Source organism: Neurospora tetrasperma (genome assembly GCF_000213175.1).
Source record: "Neurospora tetrasperma FGSC 2508 unplaced genomic scaffold NEUTE1scaffold_6, whole genome shotgun sequence".
NCBI classification, from domain to species: Eukaryota; Fungi; Ascomycota; class Sordariomycetes; order Sordariales; family Sordariaceae; genus Neurospora; species Neurospora tetrasperma.
In genome coordinates, this window is record NW_009799104.1 from 1403252 (window position 1) to 1424893 (window position 21642).

At 52.2% G+C, this 21642-nt stretch overlaps 7 protein-coding genes across 7 annotated transcripts; 3 read left to right on the forward strand and 4 right to left on the reverse strand.

Annotated features, from left to right (window-relative positions):
* Positions 1 to 66: 66 nt before the first annotated feature.
* On the reverse strand, positions 67 to 2896 carry NEUTE1DRAFT_68797 (uncharacterized protein; the record flags this gene model as incomplete). The annotated part of the gene is made up of 1 exon (XM_009855945.1): positions 67 to 2896. One exon carries the CDS (start codon positions 2653 to 2655, stop codon positions 124 to 126), a length of 2532 nt encoding a protein of 843 aa, XP_009854247.1.
* A 2827-nt stretch (positions 2897 to 5723) lies between these two features.
* NEUTE1DRAFT_103732 (uncharacterized protein) lies at positions 5724 to 6321 on the forward strand (the record flags this gene model as incomplete). The annotated part of the gene is made up of 3 exons (XM_009855946.1): positions 5724 to 5847; positions 6108 to 6157; positions 6211 to 6321. The coding sequence occupies 3 exons, from the start codon at positions 5724 to 5726 to the stop codon at positions 6319 to 6321; spliced, it is 285 nt and encodes a 94-aa protein (XP_009854248.1).
* A 4373-nt stretch (positions 6322 to 10694) lies between these two features.
* Positions 10695 to 14377, forward strand: NEUTE1DRAFT_68801 (uncharacterized protein; the record flags this gene model as incomplete). The annotated part of the gene is made up of 1 exon (XM_009855947.1): positions 10695 to 14377. The coding sequence occupies one exon, from the start codon at positions 10695 to 10697 to the stop codon at positions 14316 to 14318; it is 3624 nt and encodes a 1207-aa protein (XP_009854249.1).
* Positions 14378 to 15452: 1075 nt separating this feature from the next.
* Positions 15453 to 16409, forward strand: NEUTE1DRAFT_49845 (uncharacterized protein; the record flags this gene model as incomplete). The annotated part of the gene is made up of 2 exons (XM_009855586.1): positions 15453 to 15506; positions 15654 to 16409. 2 exons carry the CDS (start codon positions 15453 to 15455, stop codon positions 16407 to 16409), a joined length of 810 nt encoding a protein of 269 aa, XP_009853888.1.
* Positions 16410 to 16859: 450 nt separating this feature from the next.
* On the reverse strand, positions 16860 to 18161 carry NEUTE1DRAFT_103735 (uncharacterized protein; the record flags this gene model as incomplete). The annotated part of the gene is made up of 2 exons (XM_009855948.1): positions 16860 to 17541; positions 17596 to 18161. 2 exons carry the CDS (start codon positions 18159 to 18161, stop codon positions 16860 to 16862), a joined length of 1248 nt encoding a protein of 415 aa, XP_009854250.1.
* Positions 18162 to 18715: 554 nt separating this feature from the next.
* On the reverse strand, positions 18716 to 19005 carry NEUTE1DRAFT_118122 (uncharacterized protein; the record flags this gene model as incomplete). Its single annotated transcript, XM_009855949.1, has 1 exon — positions 18716 to 19005. The coding sequence occupies one exon, from the start codon at positions 18900 to 18902 to the stop codon at positions 18741 to 18743; it is 162 nt and encodes a 53-aa protein (XP_009854251.1).
* Positions 19006 to 19443: 438 nt separating this feature from the next.
* On the reverse strand, positions 19444 to 20427 carry NEUTE1DRAFT_140603 (uncharacterized protein; the record flags this gene model as incomplete). The annotated part of the gene is made up of 1 exon (XM_009855950.1): positions 19444 to 20427. The coding sequence occupies one exon, from the start codon at positions 20425 to 20427 to the stop codon at positions 19444 to 19446; it is 984 nt and encodes a 327-aa protein (XP_009854252.1).
* Between the last annotated feature and the right edge of the window lie 1215 nt (positions 20428 to 21642).

Here is a 21642-nt window from a genome sequence, read left to right on the forward strand (position 1 = left end):
CTGTCCAGAAATAGATTCCTTTGGACATCAATCCATTGTAAAACACCAATCCAAATTGACCTTTCAGACATAATCGAGTCATTGATTCAAGCATGGCTACCTTTATAGTATCAACACATCCCCTCAAATATCAAAAGTCTCACTCAACCTCAAATCCCTACTACTAGCCCCCACCCAAATCTTATACTTCCCTCTCCTCAACCGCCACTGCTGCATCTCCACATCCCAAACGCTCAAATCCCTTCTCGTCAACTCAAACTCCGCCTCCCCATCCTCCCCCGGCGCCAGCGGTCCCACGCGTTTAAACCCGCGCAGCTGACGAACCGGCGTTTCCTTATCCTCTTCCTCCTCATCCGAAGCGGGAATACCAACATACAACTGCACAACTTCTCTTCCCTCATATTTATCCCCTGAATTCTCCACGCGACACCTTACCACAAACAAAGTCTCCCACAAGTCCGGATGTCCGCCCTGGATAATAGGCGTGTCAGGATCGGGAAACTCGGCGAACCGGGTGGCGGCGAGGGAGGGCATCGTCGTCTCTTCCATGACACCGGGAGCGATAGAAACATAAACTTGCAAGTCTGAGTAAGAGAAAGTGGTATAAGACAATCCGAAGCCAAATTCGAAGCGGGGAGAGATGCCATGACGGTCGAAGAAGCGATAATCGATGTGTAGTCCCTCCACAAAATTATCTTCGGGGAAAAACGGGTCGCCGCCCTCTTCTTGGCCGGTGGAAGAGTTGAGTAAATGCCCGTAATCGGACTCCTTCTTGGCGATCGTATAAGGTAAACGACCGGAAGGGTTGACGTCGCCGTATAAGATGTCTACCAGACTGTTACCGGATTCTTGGCCGGGTAAGCCAGCCATGAGCACGGCGGTGACGTTGGGGTGGGAGATCCACGGGTCGACGAGCCGGATGCCGGCCGAGTGGACGATGGCGATGGTTTGGGAGCACCAGGAGGCTATGTTGAGCACGAGGTCGTCGCTGAAGGCGTCGGAGAGGGCAGAACGGTCGGACATCTCGGAGGCGTAGGCGTTGATGAAGACGAGGCAGGCGTCCGCGTTGAGGTATTGCTGGGAGGGGTTGGCCGAGTGGAAGTCCCAGCGGAGCATGCCGCGATCTTTGCGGATACGGTGGGACAAGGCTTCGAAGGGGGAAACGACGTAAGGGGGCGTGGAGCTGCCGGAGCCGCCGCCGGTGATCAAGGTGCCGTTGAAGGTGGTCCAGCCGCGGTTGACGTCGTAGCCGCCGCCGTAGCGGTCAGGGTTTTCCCAGGGAGTGGACTTGACGATGGCGTCGTAGCCGTAGATGCAGAGGAATTTGGGTTGGGTTAAAGGGAGGGTGCCGTTGACATTCTTGACCAGGACTGTGCCCGCCGCTCCGATTTCGCGGATGAGATCCGCGTGGTCCGCTTGTACGTCAATGGGGTCGGGCAGCTGACCGCCCGGCGCGACACCAACGGGTGGGTAGGTCCCGTCGTCCTGGCCGGCGTATAGCCACGCCGCCAGCACGCGGGTCGCCATGTCGTTCAAGCGCTCCTCGGCCACCGATCCGTTCTTTACAGCTTCGATCAACTTCTCGCCCCAGAACCCGTCCCGTGGCATCACCATATCCGCTCCGGCGTTGGCTGACGCGACCCCGCTCATCTGCGCATCCCAATCAGTAACCACAAATCCTTCAAACCCCAACTCCGTCTTGAGTACTCCATTCAGTAACTTGGAGTTCTGGCACACATAGCTGTGATTCGCCCTATTATATCCACACATCACGGCTCCGGCACCCGCGCGCAGTGCGTCCATAAACGGCCAGACGTACTCCCTCAGCGCTCTGTCCCCAACATTCGCGCTGATGGCATGTCCTTCTCCCTCGGGCGCATCCTGTCCCCATCTTCGTCTATACTCCTGTTCGTTGAGCAAGAAATGCTTCGCAGTAGCAATAACCCCCTCCCCTTGCACGCCCTCCACGATCCTCCCCATCCCAACGCCAGCCAGGTACGGATCACTCCCCAACCCTTCCCAATTCCTCCCTCCCTTTGCCACCCGTCCCAACGGCCCCGCCAGCGGCCCTAGGGCAATGTTCACCCCTTTACCGCGATACTCAGCGCCCACGGCCTGGCCGTAGCGGTACATAAGGTCTGCGTCCCATGTCGCGGCGAGGTGAATGCCCGCGGGAAAAGCGGAGGCGAATTCCTGGCCGCGCACACCGGAGGGGCCATCGTAGAAGCAGAGCGGTGGTATGGATAGGCGGTCGATTGAGCCCGTGTTTCCCACGCAAGGACCAGGAAAACCGCGAGTGAGGTTTTGGAGTTCCAAGAGCGTCATTTGCGAGGTGAGCGCGAGGGCGTGCTGGTAGGCGGATGACCAGCGAGAGGAGGAGGTGCCGTTGGCGACAGGGGTGGGGTAAAACGGCGGGCTGAGACCGTAGTAGGGGAGTTCAGAGGGGTGTTGCCCGTCATGGTGTTGTGAGGACGGAGCTGATGATGATGATGGTAGACTACTGCATGATTGCAGAGAGGCGGCCGCGCAGATGAGGGCAGCGGCACCCTTCACGGAGAAGACGACTTCTTTTGCATGGTCGGCAAAGTAGCCTGGGCCTGGGAGGCTCGTTGGCAGCCGTAGCAGTTGCTCGTAGAGACTGCTGAGATGGTTCATGGCTGTGGTTGTGAGTTGGATGATTGCATTTCTCAAGTTCTCGAGTATCACTTTGGTCAGGTAGTCAAGCAAGTACCACGCTGAGTTTCATGAATGTATGACTTCCTTTGATGAGCGGAAGACGACAAGAACGGCCACGAGGAGAAGAACGATATTGGCGATCTGGTTCTGTCGCTAGAAGATGACCGGATCGAGCTTTGGTTATTGAAGGCGGCCAGACTGAGCAAGTCTCATCCCGATATGGGATCTCGTGTTGAGGATAAAAACCGGCACGTCGTTACTCGGTTTTAAATGATCTTCTTACCGCTAGTCGGTGGATATTGGGCTGCGGCGCCACGTAGTGACGGACCGTACCCCCGCCGGTTGCCTTAGTTTGTTGCACGTTGAAGATGGACATGCATGGTGGTTGGCGCTGGATGCCGTGAGGGGAAAATAGCGATAAGAGTACTACTTGTTTTATTTGGAGTATTACACATACAAGTGTTAGTGCCCTTAGCCGCCTATAACGGCCTGGCACTGTAGAACGTGCAAGTGTTACGGCAAGCAGATGGAAGAATGCCGGATGTCAGGTAGGCTAAGATTCATAGAAGTATTGTTCCACGTATAAACCGTATGACGAGCTGTTCTGGACTTTAGATGGGCCTCCGATAACAGTCGCACAACAGTGATTTTCTGCGGGGAAGGAGATCATGAACTTCCACCTGCATCTGTTAGAATACAAAGGTTGATTGGTCCACTTCTGTCACTATTGCGGGAGCTCCATCCAATTGTCCAGTTTGGCGGAGTGGTGCTTTTTTGGTACCGGACGACGCGACTGCCAAAGCTTATGATAACTGGCAGAGTGGGTGAACGAACTATAGGCAGTTGTATCTTTGTTAGAATTCGAGCGTTTCGCTCAAACACTTTTTTTTTATCCCCCATATGTCCCCTTTACTGTGTGAATACGCGTCAACTATATTCTAAGGTGTTGGGAAGAACTCAAAGGAGTTAAAGTTGTGAAGGTCGAGGTGTCTCAGGTGTATACTGTATGTAGACCCACTTCCCTTCCGATTACTAACAATTAACAGGACTTGGCCTAACAGCATTGGCGCTTGACTTTTGTCTCCCCAGACTCTTTTCTCGCCGGGACATTCTCCGTCTCCCTCCAAACTAAGCACGGATCTTTTTATGACCGAGAGTATTCGGACCTATGTGCTTTAATCTTCTTCTTCCTATCAACAACACAAGAGAAACTGTAATCTCATCAGTTTTTCGCTTTGTAAGCGCTCAGAACGAACATCACCATTTCACAAGCGAGTGCAACAGGCGCTGCCTGGAGGTACAGTATTATAGAGTTGCGTCCTGCGGTATTGCTCGTCAACGAACGGTCTGGGCTTACCATCCGGAACCTTCCTCGGCTACGCTAAACTTTCACGGTCTTCCACCCACGTGTCCACCACAACGATCGCGCATCCACATCAGATGGAAACACGCGAAGACGGACTAAATTTGCGACAGACAGCGGGAGAAGACTTTTTCGAAGACAAGAGGAAGAGCTTGTTTAGAATAGACTCTGAATCTCAACCGTTCGTGGACACGGGACTAGTCAAAATTTTTACATACTAATGCACCTCGGGGAATATGAAGGGGGCACCATGTGGAGATGTTGCCTAGTGTAGGTCCAGGATGACGGGTGATGAACTTGACGCTAACTGAATGTGAAATATCCGGGTTCACCATCATAGTCGTTGGATAAGAAGTGAACTTCCATGGAAGTATTCCTTCTGCGTGAGCAGGCAGACGGACGGCCAGACAACGGACTGCCATACGTATAGCGTGCCATATATCACATGTTTCTATGTGCCCCCCAGCTCTTAATGAACTATAGTCTTCCATGTGAAAAGCTTCGCTTGGAGTTTTCAGGAGCGCGCGGACAGGCAGACAGGGACGGCACGAGGCAAAGAAGACTTCTTCTGAAACGGGATGCCACTCAACACGGAAACATTGTTCTTTGGTACCTTGCATACACAACCCTCACACCAAGCCATGGCCCTGTCCATAGGTGTCCATCTACAACCTAGAATATCGGTTATCATGCCGCATCTATAGCCTCTCCCCGACCCGCAGTTCCAGTCGGTGGGATAACCCATGGAGGTGGTACTATAACATCCCAGAGGCATGACACAAAGAACAATTTGGGGCGCCTGTTCAATATGATCCTACATGAAATCTTGCGTCTGAATCGAATCAGCAACGACGACTCACCGAGACCGCGCCCATCACACCGTGCTACCACTCTGCTCTCGAGGCCGCCTTGACAATCATGTATTGACCGTGCGGCGCGTCGTTGCAAAGAATAATCGGAGGACTCAAAATGAAAGACTTCTCCGTGCTTGCGGCGATACGTGACAGGCAACCGGAGATTTGGTGTCACATTGGATGTCTCGATACGATGTAGGACGGACTGGACAGGTCTGATGAGGAAGGATGGGCGGGTGGGCGAAACGGTCCAGGGTTTACGTTTGTGTGATCCATCTGAGACTTGAGTCCATGTGTTGGAGAAGTAAAAATGACGAGATAGAGGGAGAGCGAGAAGATTAAGTTGATTGTGGTTAGAAATGCAGGGCGAAATTGCAGAATCTGATAAGATTGAAATGGAAGGGTGTTGTTGTGGAGAACTGTCTGCTGTGAGTATGAGAATGTCATGCGTTACCCTGTCTCTTTTGTCCTGGTCGCAATCATATCCACATCAATATTGTCCTTCTCGACATGGACTCTCCAGAATTCGATGCCTTGAAGCAATTCTGTTCTAGGCCGATTAATCAACGCCGAAGCTCTTGGTAGAGTTCGAGATACCAATGTCTTGATTGGGGTAGAAACGCCGGGAGATGATGATGATGATGATGATGGGAGGCGTGAAATGAAAGGCCGCGCGCCTTATTACATATCTGCCCCACGTCAGAAAAAGATTGCCTGAAAAGAGAGAGGCGGAAAGAAACAAAAGTCTAATTCTCTCAAGTAGACCGAACGTCTGGTGATACAAAGGTTCTGAAGTTGTTTTGACCGCCACGCATGTCTGAGACGGCGACATGGAAATAATTGCCTTGTATGGCCTTCTCCGTGCTGTTGACAGACCTGACCCGAGCACCTATCTTAGAATCATTTCCACGTTCATCTTGCTTTACACAACTGGGTCGAGTGAAAATACCTACTGTCCATGGTACGAGTTCTCGTCAAGCGGGGTTTCCTCTTTGTTGTCTGTGCATGGAATGCGGGGTTGACTTGGGTTGTTCAGCCGTTCACTTACTTGCATGGTGACGAGCAGCACAGGTCTCACCTGCTGGACCCTCACCCTTTTTTTTTCTTTTTCTTTTTTTTCCCCCTTCTTTGTCGGTCTTGATGCTGTCTTGGAACTGAAACCTGCAGCGTGGTGGATTGTTTTTGTTTCATGATATTCTCTGTTCCGTGATTAGTTCCGCTCTGGAGACAGATTGAAGCTTACAAACTGGAAGGGCATCAGATGGTGGGGACGCTCAATCTCCAAAGATTAACCAAGGCCCAACTTCCATGCTGTAGTGCCCGAAGCCAGCCAGGGCAGCCAGGCCAGCAATTCGCAAGTCGTGCCAGAAACGGTCACCCCACCAAGATTACCGGTTCCATTCATTTCTCGTGGTTGTGGAGTTCTGACTGAGCCTAGTTGGGTTTAGCGTCAGGTACAGCCGTCAAGTGCTCCTTCAGTAATTGGATCGCGGAAGATCCGTGTGGAACGGCTATCCGCGGCGGCTACCTAGAGCCGGGGTAGGTGTGTGTCTAGTGAACCTGCCACAACTGTTAGTGTAATCCTTCGCGTGCATTTACTGCGTAGGGTAGCTGATGGCCAATGTTCCAAGATCCACACAGAAAAACCTCGCAATATCACCAACTGTGGTCCTGTAATTGAGTGCGGCCACAAAACGAACAACATAGCAAAATATACCAGGATCCGTTCGTTCTTAACATGCTTCTGATCCTTTTCTAACCTGCACCACACGGTACAGCTGACATGAAGGATGGGCAGGAGGCTTCTTCTGCACAAACCAATCGGAGGGCAGAAGGGGGTCGAACACGACGGTTTGAGGCTCTACTGGCTGGATGCAACGGCGAGTGAAACCAACCAGCAAAAAGATGGTGCGAAAAACACGACCATCGGTAGCTGATTGCAAACGCAAAATCCGCCTTTATTGGTGTTGCCGTTTGCTGTGAATGGGTGAAATTCTGTGGCTGGTCAGCTCAATGACCGTCACATCTTGAGGCTGTTGATCTACCGGTACCCCAAACCCCCAAGCTCCACGACGGCGGCGTGGGGGGGGGCATGGGTTTTCGTTTGGCCTCTGCGGCATGATACATCCAATCATGCAAGGTGAAGTCCTATACGTCTTCATTCTAGTGTCGATCCGGAGGACGAGGGGGCAGATCAAGACAGAGCGAGTCCAGTCTAGGGCGATTGATTGTCGACCCTGAGCAAGACAATAATCTGCATTCGTGTCACAGCCTCAGACCAACCAGGTTTAACTCGTATATCGCGGTAGCACAAAGACCCCAAGTCTATGATATCCGTCACCGTAAATAATCCAGTCAGTTGGTCGAGTCCTGATCCATCATCGTCGTACCGACAACATGTGTGTCTTCTTGAAGGTCTGGCAGGTGCAAAACTCTGACCGCCATCATTCCCACGTCGTCTGCTGCCTCTATTGCCCGCTCAAACCTTGGTTCGCCTCCTGGTCCTAAGCCTCCGTGCCGAACGGCCATAATTCAAAGAGAAAATGGAGCAAATAGCCGTCAGAAAAGCTTTGTTTGCAGCCGCTCTGTTCACGCCGCGGTGTTGTGCCACTGTTTAGGTGAGAGGTGTCGAGAGTCGACCGGCGAGACTGGCTCAGCTGGAGATACTTGGCAGATGTCACGGTTCGGCTATGGTAGTGGAGACGGCAAGAACCCTGCTCGCCTAGGTCCATGACACTTCCAACTTGTTGTTTCAACACTTATTTGTTCGCAATTTGCGTGAATAGTGGCGGGAATTAACGCGAAAAGTTTCAAGTTCTTATTGTTGGACCTCGACGTCGAGGCATTGTACAATTCTGAGAGGAACATTACTTTTTCTCCAACCATCGTATCCTGTCATCATGCACAGGCAGAGAGACAGGTCAGATGAAGCACTGCAAGATATCTTGCTGTCCGGTACCTGCAGTGAAAAGATGTCGTGGGTTGCAACACGACCCGCACCGCATCCGCATGCCATGCCGCAACGCCATACAATCCAGCCCTGGTTTGTTTGGTAGTTGTATACAAGAAAACGCCCATTTTTGACTTTTGATCTACCAAAAGTAAAATAATCATTCGAATTTCGGGCGGATGGGTGTCATAAGAGACTACCCTCTTAAATCTTTCAAACTTGGGGGACTCGAAGGAGATGGACAAAGGCAGTCACAAAGAAACGCTTTCTGTAGCGTATTTTGCCCTGGTCATGGTCCGTCGCTTTGAACGGAGCTCTGAGGGAGCCAAGAAGAGCTACAGATCTCCCCTATTCAACCCATGGCCGAAGAACCAAAATAACAAATAGAAACCAGTCCTGTATTGTACGGTAAGATACTATGTACATCAACAACGGCACACATCAGCACCGCGCCCAACGACAAAGCGGGTCATGGAGGGGTATCGATGTTTCAGATCAATTCAAAGGTTGGAAAACAATTTGCAAAAGAAAAAAAAAAACGAAAAAGCCATTCAGAAAGGACATGGCGGATGAGCTCAATACCATGACTCGTTAAAATTGACCAAATGAGGGATGTTCCTGTGAAAAGGTAATCAACACTCAAAAGTGTGATCCGCCTTGCCCTACCAGACAAAAGTTACCTTACCTTACAGGGAACAAGATGAGATGAAATTAGATGGGACGAACCTTGGGGTTAGGGTTGAGTTGGCACTTCCCTCCATAAAACAAGCGCAGAAGACAAGCGCCTTGGATCATGGATCGCAAAGCTCATCTCAATGCAAATGTCGTCGTGATTGTTGTTGACGATCTGGTAGCCTTGGTTCATCGCTCTCCACCCATGGGGTTGGCGGCAATCTGACGGTACTCTCCCACGACCCTCCTCCCCACAATGCCCTCGTCTCATAGACGTACTGGACCTTGGTACCACACTGAATAGACAGACGCATGGAGAGTGCCAGCGAGGTCAGTGCAGGCTGCACCTCTGCAGGTACGAGGTACACTACTTGGAATGAAAGGAGCTCTGTCCATTCGCTTTCCGCTGTCGGGTTTCCGATTTTTTCTTTTTGGCCCCTGTCCGACCTTCTCTGGAGGATTCTGCCCAATGAAATTGGCTTGGGAAGCTTCATTTCCTCGAGCACCGAAAGCGCACCATTTCTGGAGAGGAGTGGTGCACGAGTTGGGCGGGCAGACGCACGGTGGAATCGTTTGTCACACAAATTGCTTTTGCATGCCCCTTTTCTCCATGGACGGATCTCCGCTGGCCAATGACAGAGCTCAATTGACCTCCAATAAACACACCCCCCACACTCGGGGGTCATCCGGTCCACGGCGGGTCGCTCCTCCGCGTGCTTCCCACGGTGAAGGTGAAAATCCAGGAAGTGGAAGCCAGGTCGGCCGCCAAGGCGCTCCCAATGCGCTCCAAACTGCGCTGCCAGCCAGCCGAGCTGCTCGCAGGATAGCACCTAGCCCCACGGCTGCCCGTTCAGGTTTGTTGTGTTGTTGCAGTCTCGTCGTTCCTGGCTCAGTGGAGGTTAGGTACCTCTTACCTAGGTAGGTAGTGCAGGTGAGGTGCCGGGCCCTTGTGCCCTTGTTGGTGCCTAGCGTAGAGGTAGGTAGTCGACGGGATCCCTGGGAGGGGACTTCCTTGCGTGTGCGTGCGTGCCCTGCCCTGCAGTGTGCATCCATCCAGAAAGAAAGTTGACGGTCCTCCTCCTCCGAAAGGGTGAACCACCCCCGGCGACCTAACCTTCTTCCACCACACCTTGCCTCATCCCCAGAACCAGGTTCAGTTCCCAGGCCTGGCCCCAACCCGCACTCTACCTCTACATACATACGTACAACCCAAAACCTCGTCCCATCCCGTTGCGTCTTGTCGTCCGACCATTCCATTCCTCTGATCATCAGCTTCAGGTCCGCCGCCGACAAGCCCCTCTCAGCCTCTTGTCGCTTGTATTCGGTTCCCCGCGTTCCAACCCGCACTTTGGGTGTGCCCGCGCGCCCGTCGTCACTCCTTTACCTGGCCGACAATAAGAAGATTAAATCTCTTCTCGTACGACGTCTTCTCTTCGCCCGCTCTCTTCTCTCGATTATTTGTCGGTATACTGCGACCAAAATACCAGCAAACCCAAAGACCTGCATGTGACGCGAGATCGTCCTCTTCTTTTTGTTTCTTCATCACACTCGCTCACTGTGTTATTTTGACATACCGAAACTTCCCACGCCCGATCGACCGACGATATTTAATTGGAAGACTACAGAAATTGGTGCTGTGCGATAAACAGATCGGGACATCGTAAAGACACCTCGACTTCTCGACACTATTGACCCTGCAGCTTTCGCAACTCCAGACTCACCTTTTGCCCGGGGTTTCCATTACAGAACCTCTCTGCTTTTGTTGACCATAGAAAGCGGATATACGACTTAGGAATCGCCCGATAACGGCGGCGAAACATACGGTGAGTGGCCTGGGGTCCTGGTACAAAGGGCTGTGATCCCCGCGAGCACGAGCAAGGGGCGCTGTTGCGCTTTGCACGAGACCAAGCTGACACACAATCCTCCCTCACTTAGAAACGCAACACTGCATCTAGACAGGTTGACGGAACGTCGCTTGATTCGTCTTGCCGTATCACCGACGAGATCGCTTCGGGTGAACCCTCGCAAAAATACGATCTGCACTACATCCCTGGATGGAATGCAAATCTCACCATCCGCCACTCTGATCTGATCTGGGGCAGTTCTTATAATCGGGCCTCACTCCTCTCCGTCAGTGTGAGCTTGTTTATATTCCGACACCGCACCACAAACCGCCAGCATGAATCGCTTCAGAAATAAGAAGAAGGCCAAGGAGGAGGCCGCCGCCGCCGCCAACGCCGCCGCAGTCGCCCGCTCTAGCGAAGACTCGGAGCACTCCTCCTTGTCAGGCTTCAAGGGGTTCAGGAAAGGGAAGAAGGCACCGGTAGAGGAACCCAAGCTGGAATTTGATCTCTCGACAGCCCTTCCTTCCGACGACAACTTCCGCACAAGTCTTCTCATGACAAACCTATCTGCGCGCTTTTCCATGCTAAGAGAGCAAGACGACCCCAACACCAAGATTGGCAAGGCCAGCGACGACAGTGTATTACACCCAAAGCGACAATCGCGACTTCCTGACTTTGGTTTTGGTGCCGCCGGAGGTCTTGGGGACATTGCCGAGGTGGAGTCCATCAAGGCTCCTTCTCACTTTTTCAGGAGCGATTCGATTGCTTCTGCTGACTTCGACAATGGTGGAAGCATATTAAGTCGGGGAAAACCTATCGAGGGTAACAACCTGTTTGGTGGAAGGCAAAAGATCTACAAAGTGCCTGCTACCAAGTCCGGCGGCCTGGGAGGCCGGGCATTGTACGCCGATGACGATGTCGCCTTGTCCGCTTTTCAGCGTTGGCGTATTTCTGAAAAAGAAAAGGAGCAGCAAGAGCATGCAACTGAAGAGGAGCATGAGCAGGCGAAGGCCCATGAAGACCACCCACGATCCGAGTCACCGCCCCCCTTGGGATACAATTTCAAACGGGAGACGAGTTCGACCACCTCGTCGGCTTCCATCATGGCGCGCAATTCCACTGCTGCCAACTCGATCGCATCACAGCCTGCAGGTTACGTGTCAACTGCTCCTACCTCGGGCGCTTCTACTCCCGCTCTTGACCGATCGGTGACCCATAAGAGACGTCTATACGAGCAAAGCACGAGCCAAGATGGGCCAGAACAATCCTCTGTACTATCGAGGATCGAGTCTCTCAACCGCCAGAAGACCGCGGCCTCGGGCATCAAGGCCCTTGGTGACCGGTTGGGCGAGGAACGAACCCTCGCAAGCAAAACAAGCGCCCCTCAGCTAAGGTCAGTCAGTCTTCCAATCACTACTCCTGCGACTGGTACTGGGGACTTGGGAAATGGGGCTGCTCCTCAAGCGGATCCCGAGCTAAACTTTGGTGGCTCTCCTCCACTCAGTCCCCCAATCAGCGAGACTGGCGAAACGCTCCCTCTGTTGCCCATTCAGCCTAACGATGTTGGAAAAGCCACCGCTATGGGAGTGTTTCAGAAGCCTTTGCAACCATACGACGAGACCAAGTACGCCCAGCGCCAAATCCAGCTGCAGCAGGGTCGCGAGACGCCAACCCATCGCTTTCGGGCAGAGTCTGATGCTTCCTTCGCTACCGCTCGCTCACAGGAGTCATCTACCCACGGGCAGCCCTTTGAGGGACGAGGGGATCCTCTCAGGACTCAGCCAGCATTGGAGGAAGAGCCCTCGACTACCGATTTCGATTCGCAAACACCCGAAAGTCTTCAAGCTGAAGCTTTAGCAGCCCTTTCCGGTCAGCTCAGCCTTCAGCGTCCTGCCGATGAGGAACACCCTGCGCTAAGGGGGGCTGCTGCTCCACCCCCGCTTTCAATCAGCACATCAGCAAAGTCCGAAAACCCAACAATCTCTATCGAAGAGTCAATCGAGCCTGCATCGGCAGACTCTCCTACTCTTGGCCCCAACGCTGGACTTGGTGGCCTAGTCCGTTCACACCTTCGCTCAGGCAGTAATGCTTCCTCGATCTGGAGTGCCCCCACACAAAACAACGATCCCGAGCCGCGACCGCTCAATATGTTGCCGGACCCCAAGATCACTCCATGGATTGCGCAGGAACAAGAATGGACACTAAACTTTTACGGAAACGGTGCCAAACCAAACACTGACAACCAGGCAGCTGAAGCAGTGCAGAAGGAAACACCTGTCGTAGACTCCGCGCCCTCCAACCGGTCGAGCAGTGCGACCAATCACGGGCTATCCAAGCCTTCAAACAGATCCAGTAATACCGACAGCGAACTGGACGAGTTCGCAAGTCAACTGGCCGAAGCTCGGCGACGAGTGAAGGAAAGGCTGACTTCTTATGCCGAGTCTGATAGCAGCAGAGCGACATCACCAGTTAGACAGCCAGAACTCCCCTCCCACAAAGGCAGCCAATCTTCCCTGAACCACTTGAACATCAACATCCTCAAGGCAAAGTCAAGTAGTAGCTCTCTGGTAGATCGCTCATGGAATAATTCGGGAAGTCAACCCAAGTCCAGCCTAAAGCTTCTGGGCCTTGGGGGCGCCAGGAGCAGTTCTCGGAGCCCAACCAAGGATTCATTCGACGTGAGGGAGACAGCCGTACAAGCGATCCCAGAGAGGAGCAAGGCGCGCCAGGCCCGTCATAGTTCTGAGACTGAGAACGACAATTCAACTCAGTCCACAAATGACAAAGAGGATACTTGGAACGCTCACCCAGGTTTGATGGCATTCAGAAATGCCAAGCGCGAGCTGCAGAAGCGGAAGGAACTTGAGGCTCTTGCACAACAGCAGCTTTCCACGACCGCGCCGTCTCTTGATGTGTCAAACAATATGGAACCGCTGGCATTGCAATCGCCTCCAAGAGCTCCGAGGAGGGGACGAACGTCGAGCAGGGACGGGAAGGCACATCCCATGCAGTATAGTTCACGCGGCCCTAGTCAGGAGCGTGGATATGGAATGCATCGCGACTCTCCTACTGCTCACGTCATGCCTGGCAGCCGTGAGAGAAGTGATTCAGATGCCAATCGGGGAAGATCAACGTCCAAAAGCCGCCGGCTGCACCATCTCATGCTGCAACAAGACGGGAATATGGCGCCTGGGAGCCCTCGCGGCCCACTGCGCTCTCCTGGTCTCCCTGATACAAACGTCAAGCAGTCTCCCATCATGCCAACCCAAGGCTATTCAAACCGCGGTGCCCCTTCTCCCTTGCCTTCGCCTCATGTGCTTGAAAGATCCAAGTCTGCAGGCAATCTGAAAGCCGGTCGTTCGGTATACGGTGCTTACCCGGGACCGCCCTCACCCGCATCGCCAATGCCTCCTTCACCGTATACTGCAGGACCTGCGGGATCCCCGGCGGGAACGCCAACCTTCAGTTCCAAATCAAGACAGCTCATTTCAGAAACAGCGAAGCGCTTCGTAGACAAGCGGGAAATATCTGAGCCGAAATTTGTGATGGCAACCAGCCGTATGCCGACGATGGATCTGCCTCATGGCTACTCACAGGAAGGCGGGTCTCGCCCGAGCAGCCGTGCGGGAGTACCACCTGTACCTACCACGGCACCTCCAGTTCCACCCATCAACCCTCGTCGCAAACGCGAGAGCCCACGCGATACGCCTGATGGTGCCGGCATGGGAGTGCCTCGCCCTCCATTTGCAAATCAAACAGAGAGCATGGCTGTATCAGATGCTGAAACGCAAAGTGCCTTCTCTGTTAGTGACGACGAAGAGCCCGAAAAATCCGACTACCGGCGACGGTTGCGCAAACCTCACATCGAGTCATATGGACGTGTTGGGCGAGCTCTTGCTAATATGGGGGAGAATGGTTCAACATTCTCTCTCAAACAAGTCGAGTCACAGCACAAATAGCCCCATTGGCATGTTCCAAGCCGATCTCATGTCTTGTTTGTCTTGTTTGGAAGCCGATTGGTGCAAGCATCTCCGTTACTGATTTGCACAAACCATTTATCTGTCATTTTCCAATCCTCGAAACCCGTTTTTTTCTTTCTTCAGGGGCTGTGTTACTTTCGGGTTATGAGGCAAGCAGCAATGGAGGCAGGAGTGGCCGCCGTGTTGATTTGAATGGGGCTTATGAAATCCAGATACCTCTGCATTTATATCAACTTCGTGTACAAACTTTGTTATATTTTTCTTTATTTTTTGTTTGGGTTCTTTGTTGAACATTTCGCATCATAGTGTCTTAAACTTCTTCCCCGTCTCCAGCGGCTTGCGCAGTACCTGGGGTTCTGCGCGTTGAGAACAAACAAGATGTAGGATTCCGTGTACGGCAGCAGCGGGTTAGTTACTTCTCGAAAGAGACTGGCTCGGGAAAAGTGGTTATGGACTTCATCGCGTTGACGAGGAGGGGAATGTATTAATCAGGTGGAATGGGGAACGGAGAATGAGCCATGGGTGTACGGATACGGCTGGATGCCGGCGGTAGGCGGGGAGGTGGTTCCCAGCACTGTGCTTTTGGGAGGTTCTTAGGTAATAGGAAATATACCAACTTCTGTTCAAGACCCAAGTTCGAGAGCAGCTGGGTGAGATTACCCGAAGGCTTCTGGGTGTGCAAAGAGGGGGACAAAGGACGCTTGGCGCCCAGAAGCCCTCGGGTATACTGGCTGCTTTTCGTCGTTCCAGACTGGAGGAGTTGAGCTGACCCGCGTGGAGATATCAAATCGGTAGCACTTGCACTAAGAGGGAGACACGGCCCGAATATCCCAAGTCTCCCGAAGTTTTCCCACAGACTTCGTTACTCCGGGATAAGTCTCGGACTTGACCAGACCGCGAACAAGCAATGGGTTAAACTTCGGAGAAACCTCATCTACAATGTTTGTACTATTCAAGGTAACCAACCCCTCACCTGCTCGCTCTTCTGCTTCTTTCTTCTCACCATCTGGACGTAAGCTAAGATATAAAAAAAGAAGAAATACCCCAAGATAACAAGCGTCGTCGACCACTTCCTCGCATCAACAACTCAGCTAATCCTCAACCGCAAACATCATGCCCTTCATTCGCCCTTTTGAGCCAAGAGATACTGAGGCTTGCATGCACATTGTAAGTGCCAACCTGAAGCACCTCACTTGACCATGCAACACTGCTCAGTTACTCATCCCTCCTTTCTACCACATCCCTCACAGCACAAGATCATGTACATCCACCAACCTACCTAAGAACAAATTACTAACTCCAAAACCACCCCAGTGCCACGCAACCCAGTCCCCAACCGTCGCCGCTGACCCTGTCACCGCCCGCATGTCCCCCTACATCTGGTGTGTCCAATTCACCCATCTCTCTCCACAGACCTGTTTCGTTCTGGTCGACGACACCGATACCAACACCAACACCGACTTCTCTTCCTCCTCCAAAGACGGAAAAGATGGGAAAGTAGTAGGCTACGTAATCGGCACCCCCGACGTCCACGCCTTCGCTGCTTGTTACCCCCGCTACATCAAGGAAGTGCTGCAATCCCCCCAAGGTCTCATCGACGTTCCCCCGCCCAAGCAACTGGACACACTCGAGAGCTGGTTCCTTCCATCTTCCGGTGGTAAAACGAAAGAAGCTGCTGCTGCTGCTCAAAGGTTGAATCCGGTGTGTCTAGCTCAACTTGCGTATAACCCGCAATGGCTGGTCTTGTCAGGGCCGGAGGGCGGACCCGCGGAAGCGAGGAAGAAGGAGATGGTGGAAACGTGGAGGGCCATGTTGCATATTGATTTGTTGGATGAGTGGCAGGGGAAGGGGTGGGGGAGGAAAATGATTGACCGGTTTGTTGAGGCTGTAAGGACGAGTGGAGCGGATTATGGAAGGGGAGTGAATTTGGGGGTGGCCGGGGAGAATAAGAAGGTGGTGAAGTTCTATGAAAAGGTAGGGTTCAGAGTTTTTGAGGGGGGAGAGGTGGAGGGAAATGTTTGGATGGTTAGAGACTTGTGTGGGAAAACCGGGGGTAAGGAGAGGGAGTAAGGACTGTGTGAGGGCATCACTGCGTCCCCATTAGGGTTTCAAAAGAAAGAAAAATGTTGGTGAGATCGCAGTGTTCGATATTTTTCGACTCTATCGGGCACTAACTACCAGGTACTTCTTATGATTCCCACACAATGCGAACCTGAGGGTATTACCTGCCTGTCGTGATTGTGTCTTCGTAGCAGTTGGTACCAGGAATGCGGGGAAATGCAGTGCAGGACAAGACGTTGAAGCGGGTGCATAAAGCGGTCGCTCCGTCTGCTCTTGTCCAGCTGCTCAAGCCTCCATTATCCTGACATTTGGTCGCTCTTTCTCTCCAGGAAGCCTGCCATTTTTTTTTTTTTTTTTTTTTTTTTTTTGGAAATTCGGAACCCAAACTTGATTCACCTCTTTCTATGATTGGATTTCTGGCCTCTCCATGCAAACAATTCTCTGGAGAGTTTCTTCCCATTACATCCGATGCCACCCATTGCTTATCCGGCCGTCACTGGCACCCGAAACCCCAAAAGACCTCGTTGATGTCGACGGCATGGTTGCAGTTGCCCCGACCGACAGTGGGCGATGTCCAGAATGGTGACCTGCTCTAGGAGGATGGCTGAACCCTGCTCCCTGAAATGGACTTCGACTTTCGTTGTCGTCTCTTCTTCCACTCATCAGCACCAACCCCGGTCGCGACAAGTCTCCTCTAGCCGCGCTGGCCATTAACATAGGCTGAGGAGATCCACGTGGAATGCTGGCCAAATATTCTGACAGATACCTGGCAACTTCCTCTGGTTTATCGAGTGGTGGTGGCGGCGGCGGCGCTCGTCTGCGTCTGTACCTCGGCGCCGGACATCCTGGCTTCCACACCGGTATTTTCTCAGCCTCATCATCACAAATATCCATCTCATCGCCCGCGTACCCAGCTGTTCCTGGTCTAAACACATCTAGCAACACCGCGGTGGGTGGTCCGGTTGGTGCCGGCGGTGGATGTCCCGGATGTACTACCCCCTTTCCTTTATCTCTCTGACTCCTCTCAGGTACCATGCTCAAACCTTGTCTCTGCACCATCCATGGGCCATTTCTCTCGACAACTCGCTGATCCGCCGTACCCAACCGTTGTCCATACCGATTCAGCACCACGCTATCCGCCCTCAACACTCCCACGTCTCTTCGGTTTCGAAACTGACAGCGCGGATTCGCACACCTTGTCAGGTGCATCGTGCAACGGGAATCAAACACATTGCTTATCCACTCACGGCAGGCGCATTCCCAATGGCATGGGTCGATATGGAAAGGATGAGCATGTAGGCCGGCAACGGTTCGAACAACGGTTGGTCCCTGCATATGGACTCCCCTACCCCCTCCGGGAGGGAGCAAGCTGTTGAATAATAAGAGACCGCCAAATCCAGGTCCGAGGGCACAGTTGGCGCATTGAATATGAGAGCAGGCAGGGTCGTGACAGCGATCAAACGTTTTGTTGTTCACCATGCCGATCTTGTCGAGGCCTCTGTATTCATCGCTCTGCAGGGAATGGATCGCTCTGGTTGCACATTGACAGCAGAACCATCTGTTTAGTTGGGTCAGAAGAGGGATGCGCAGGTGGAAAGGAAAGTCGCCCGGAGCGGAGGGTGGATAAAGAACTTCATCTCGGCGGAGCTCTTCGACGCGCGGCTCCGGAAGGCCCTCGACTGGAAAGGTGGTAAGAATGCGAGTCTCTTGCGCCGAAGAAGTGTTGTTGGTCAAATACTGGTGCTGTTGGGAGTAGTTCATTGCGTTTGCTTGTTTGTGTCCTCTGATTGCCTGGTGGCAGTGGTCTAGAGGTACACGCATTGATTGCATGGGTCTCGACTGGTACAAGACCAAGCTGGAGGTAACCGCGTCGAAACGCTTCTGTTTTTCGAAGAAGCCTTTCAGACGGATCGAGGAGCAGTCCAGTCCCACAATGTTGGTTACTTCGGTGATACTGATGCATTTATTGAGGGGTCATCATGGATAGATGGTGGCGACATGCGGTGGGAAGCGTGCTTACGGTATGTCCTGTCCCCCAGTAAAGAAATTTGATGACCATGTGCTGCTTACAGCGCCCCAATAGTACGCAAGATGAGAATGGATGTGATCACGCAAATATAACGGAAAGACGAGGATATAGGGATGCAATAAAGGCAACACTGCTATGCCTTATCACCTGGACACACCACTCCCCGTCTCCCACTTTCCATCGTCGGAGGTTGACCTGAACTCCATACGTACGTACCCGTTTCCAATCCTCGCCCTCTCCTAGCTCCATTAACAGGAGTATCCAAGTGCGGTCGGGATAAGTTCCCTACTACGGCCAACTGCATAAATCTTTTAATATCGGGTTCCGTCGTACATGGATAAGACCGGGTAACACATTGACCCCATGGCAAGCACGCGTTCATAAGAGCATCGGGAGCCTGCCGGCCGGGAAACGTGAGACCTACATAGTCCCTTGGGACTCAGAACTTGCAAGGTGAATGCTTGGTTGATCATTATTTAACTACAGCCCAGGCATGCTTCTGCGGCTCCAAGGCGGCCATCAAAAGGGTGAAGTCTAACAAAACGGTGTAACAGGACGGCCGCGTTTCAAGCATAGTGTACATCAAACTAGCGTTGCTACTCTATCGAAGACAAACGCCACATGCGCATCGATACGACATGTCATATGGCGGAGCAATAGCACGGATACAGACGAACAATGATGGGAAAGTTTTTCGGAATGGAGGGGGCCAAGCTTTGGGCTAGTTCCCTTCGAGGTCATGGGACAACATTGCCGACAAACGCCTGATATTGCATAGGGAAATCACATCACGAGGAAACATGGAGAAACACGTTGACAAATCAGAAGTCTGTTGTTTTATTTTTTCCTAATGTGGTGATGATGAAAAACTAACAACCAGATTAAAATCTCACATTTATCCACGGTTTGGTAAGTCGAGAACACAGCTGTACAGTGGTTCTTCTACCAGAACATGAAATGAGAAACATAGAACAAAGCAAGAAAATATGGCTACTTGCCACCTAACGCTCTCCGCTAAAAGCCCTTCTTGATCAGGTATTCGAAAACATCCCCTACAAAAGCACTGGTCGTAGCCGCCGCCCGGGAGCCTTTAACCAAGTCGGTAGCAGTTTCACAGGCATCAGTCACTCGCCTCTTGAGAGTCGTGATCGCCATCGAAGCCGGAGCCTTTGGTTCAGGAATATGGAGATCCTTGAACGAAACAAGACTCTCACTCCTCTTCAGTGTGCACTCTTCCTCGTCATGGGTCTCAGTCTTCCGTGCGGGTGGCAAGTACCCTTCTTCAAGGCTGGCGATGATGTCCGTCTCGCTTTCATTGTTGGCGCAGGCACCGAATCCTTGATCACTCGCTTTGTTACCGAAAATTTCCATGTCAAACAACGGACGGAGTGAACGACGTACCTGTTCTTCGGCGGGAGTCATTGGCTCGGGCGAGGCACAGAACTCTCCACGGTGGCGCTGGTGGTCAGGTGGAAGGATGGTGGTAGTAGTACCAGTGGGAGAGTAGGAGGGGGAGGAGGAGGAGGGGGGGAACCACGAACCTTGTTCATACTGGGTTTCAGGCTCCAGCATAGGCGCATATTGTGCATGCTGCACTCGCTCGAGGAGAAGGGGGTCGGGACGATGATGCTTGTTTTTATGCATGCGTGTCCTCTTCGTCGTCGAAGTCGATGATGATGAGGGGGATCCCATGGATGACATGGAGGCCCAGGGCGAGGTGAGCTGCTCGTGGGGGAGAAGAGGGATGCCGATGGTCTCGTTGCTGTCGTAGCTTGAAGAGCTGGGTCTGTCAGATTGTTTCATGTCGGGGAAGGAGAACGATCCTGAAGACTTGGAGTCGCTTGAGTTATCAGAGTCAAGAGGCAAGTGGCGGGCTGGGCGTAGGGGCGTAGGGTGCGGCGATGAAGGGGGTTGAAGGCGCTCGTGGGGGAGGAGAGGCACTTCGAGGGGTGAGTCCATGCTGGACTTGCTCGATGAGGAGGAGTTGGTTGATTGCATGATGTTTGTCGTTGTGAGTCGTTGTCTTGAGTGTTCTTGACGCTTTTGTTGTCGAGAAAAGAAATGAATTCGCTTCGGAGGGAGCGGCATTGTCTAGAGGTATTTATAGTCGAGTGATTGCATCTTGAACGTCGTTGTTGAATTCATTATACGGCAGTCGTTCTCCTCTCAGTTGGGTATCATCTATCTTGTTCATCCACACATTAATCTTGTTATATGAACGATTGTCGGATCGTGCTTCCGAACAACAAAGAACAACGCGAAACAGCACTCGTGTCCGGCTTCTCAAGGTGCCTTTGTTTCGGAGCGGGAGGGCTGCATCCCCGGGACCAGTAGAACAAGGGCGTTGTTTCCGGGTTTCAAGTGAACACAGTTGAGTTATTCTAGAAGACGGGCATTGTTCTGGAAGACGATGTTCGATTCCCCTCGTTGTATTGTAGCCGGGATGTTTGGCCTGTCTTAGCTTGGAAATGAAGGACCTGGCCGGCGCGATTACCAGGTGAAACATTGTTGCTGAAGACAAGTGATGTTCATCTTCACGCCGCTCATCTTCCGAACAGCATTCACGGCTCAGTCATCTTTCCAGATGGCTAGAATACATAGCTCCTCAATAGGTTTAATTATACTCCCGTGTATATAGAATAATTCCATTGTTCACGGTGACCACCTAGTCTTGACTTGTCGAAGCCCCATGCTGACCACAAGTGTCGAAAGGACTCGAGGGGCATCAATATAGTGCCAAAAACACAGCAAAGTTACCGCCAAGTTCAAAGAGCTGTTCACGGCTAAGTCAGGTGTTCTAGCTGACTTATTTATTCAAGCCCAGCTAAGTGGACTTGACCGAAAGTGAAGAAGATGAAGAAGAATCCAACACAGTTAGGTATTTCTACCTATAAGGAAAAGGTGCGTGGCAAAATGATATCCATGGGCCGAAGATTTATGAAGGCTCGCTCGAGAGAAAGGGTGTTGAGAGGAAGGAGTTTAAAGAGAACGGCATCATGTAACGTCACATTAGAAATAGGAATGCCTTAGAAATAGGAGTACATCACAGCATTGCATCTCAGGCTCAATCATCAATGAGTAATCAATCTATTTGCCCTTTATGATCTATGCTGTAAGTCTTTAGCTTTGGTCAGTAAGAAAATCTACCACTTACTCACAAGCATCTGCTTCTCCACACGCCTCTACGCACTGTATTACCATATCATCCCTAAA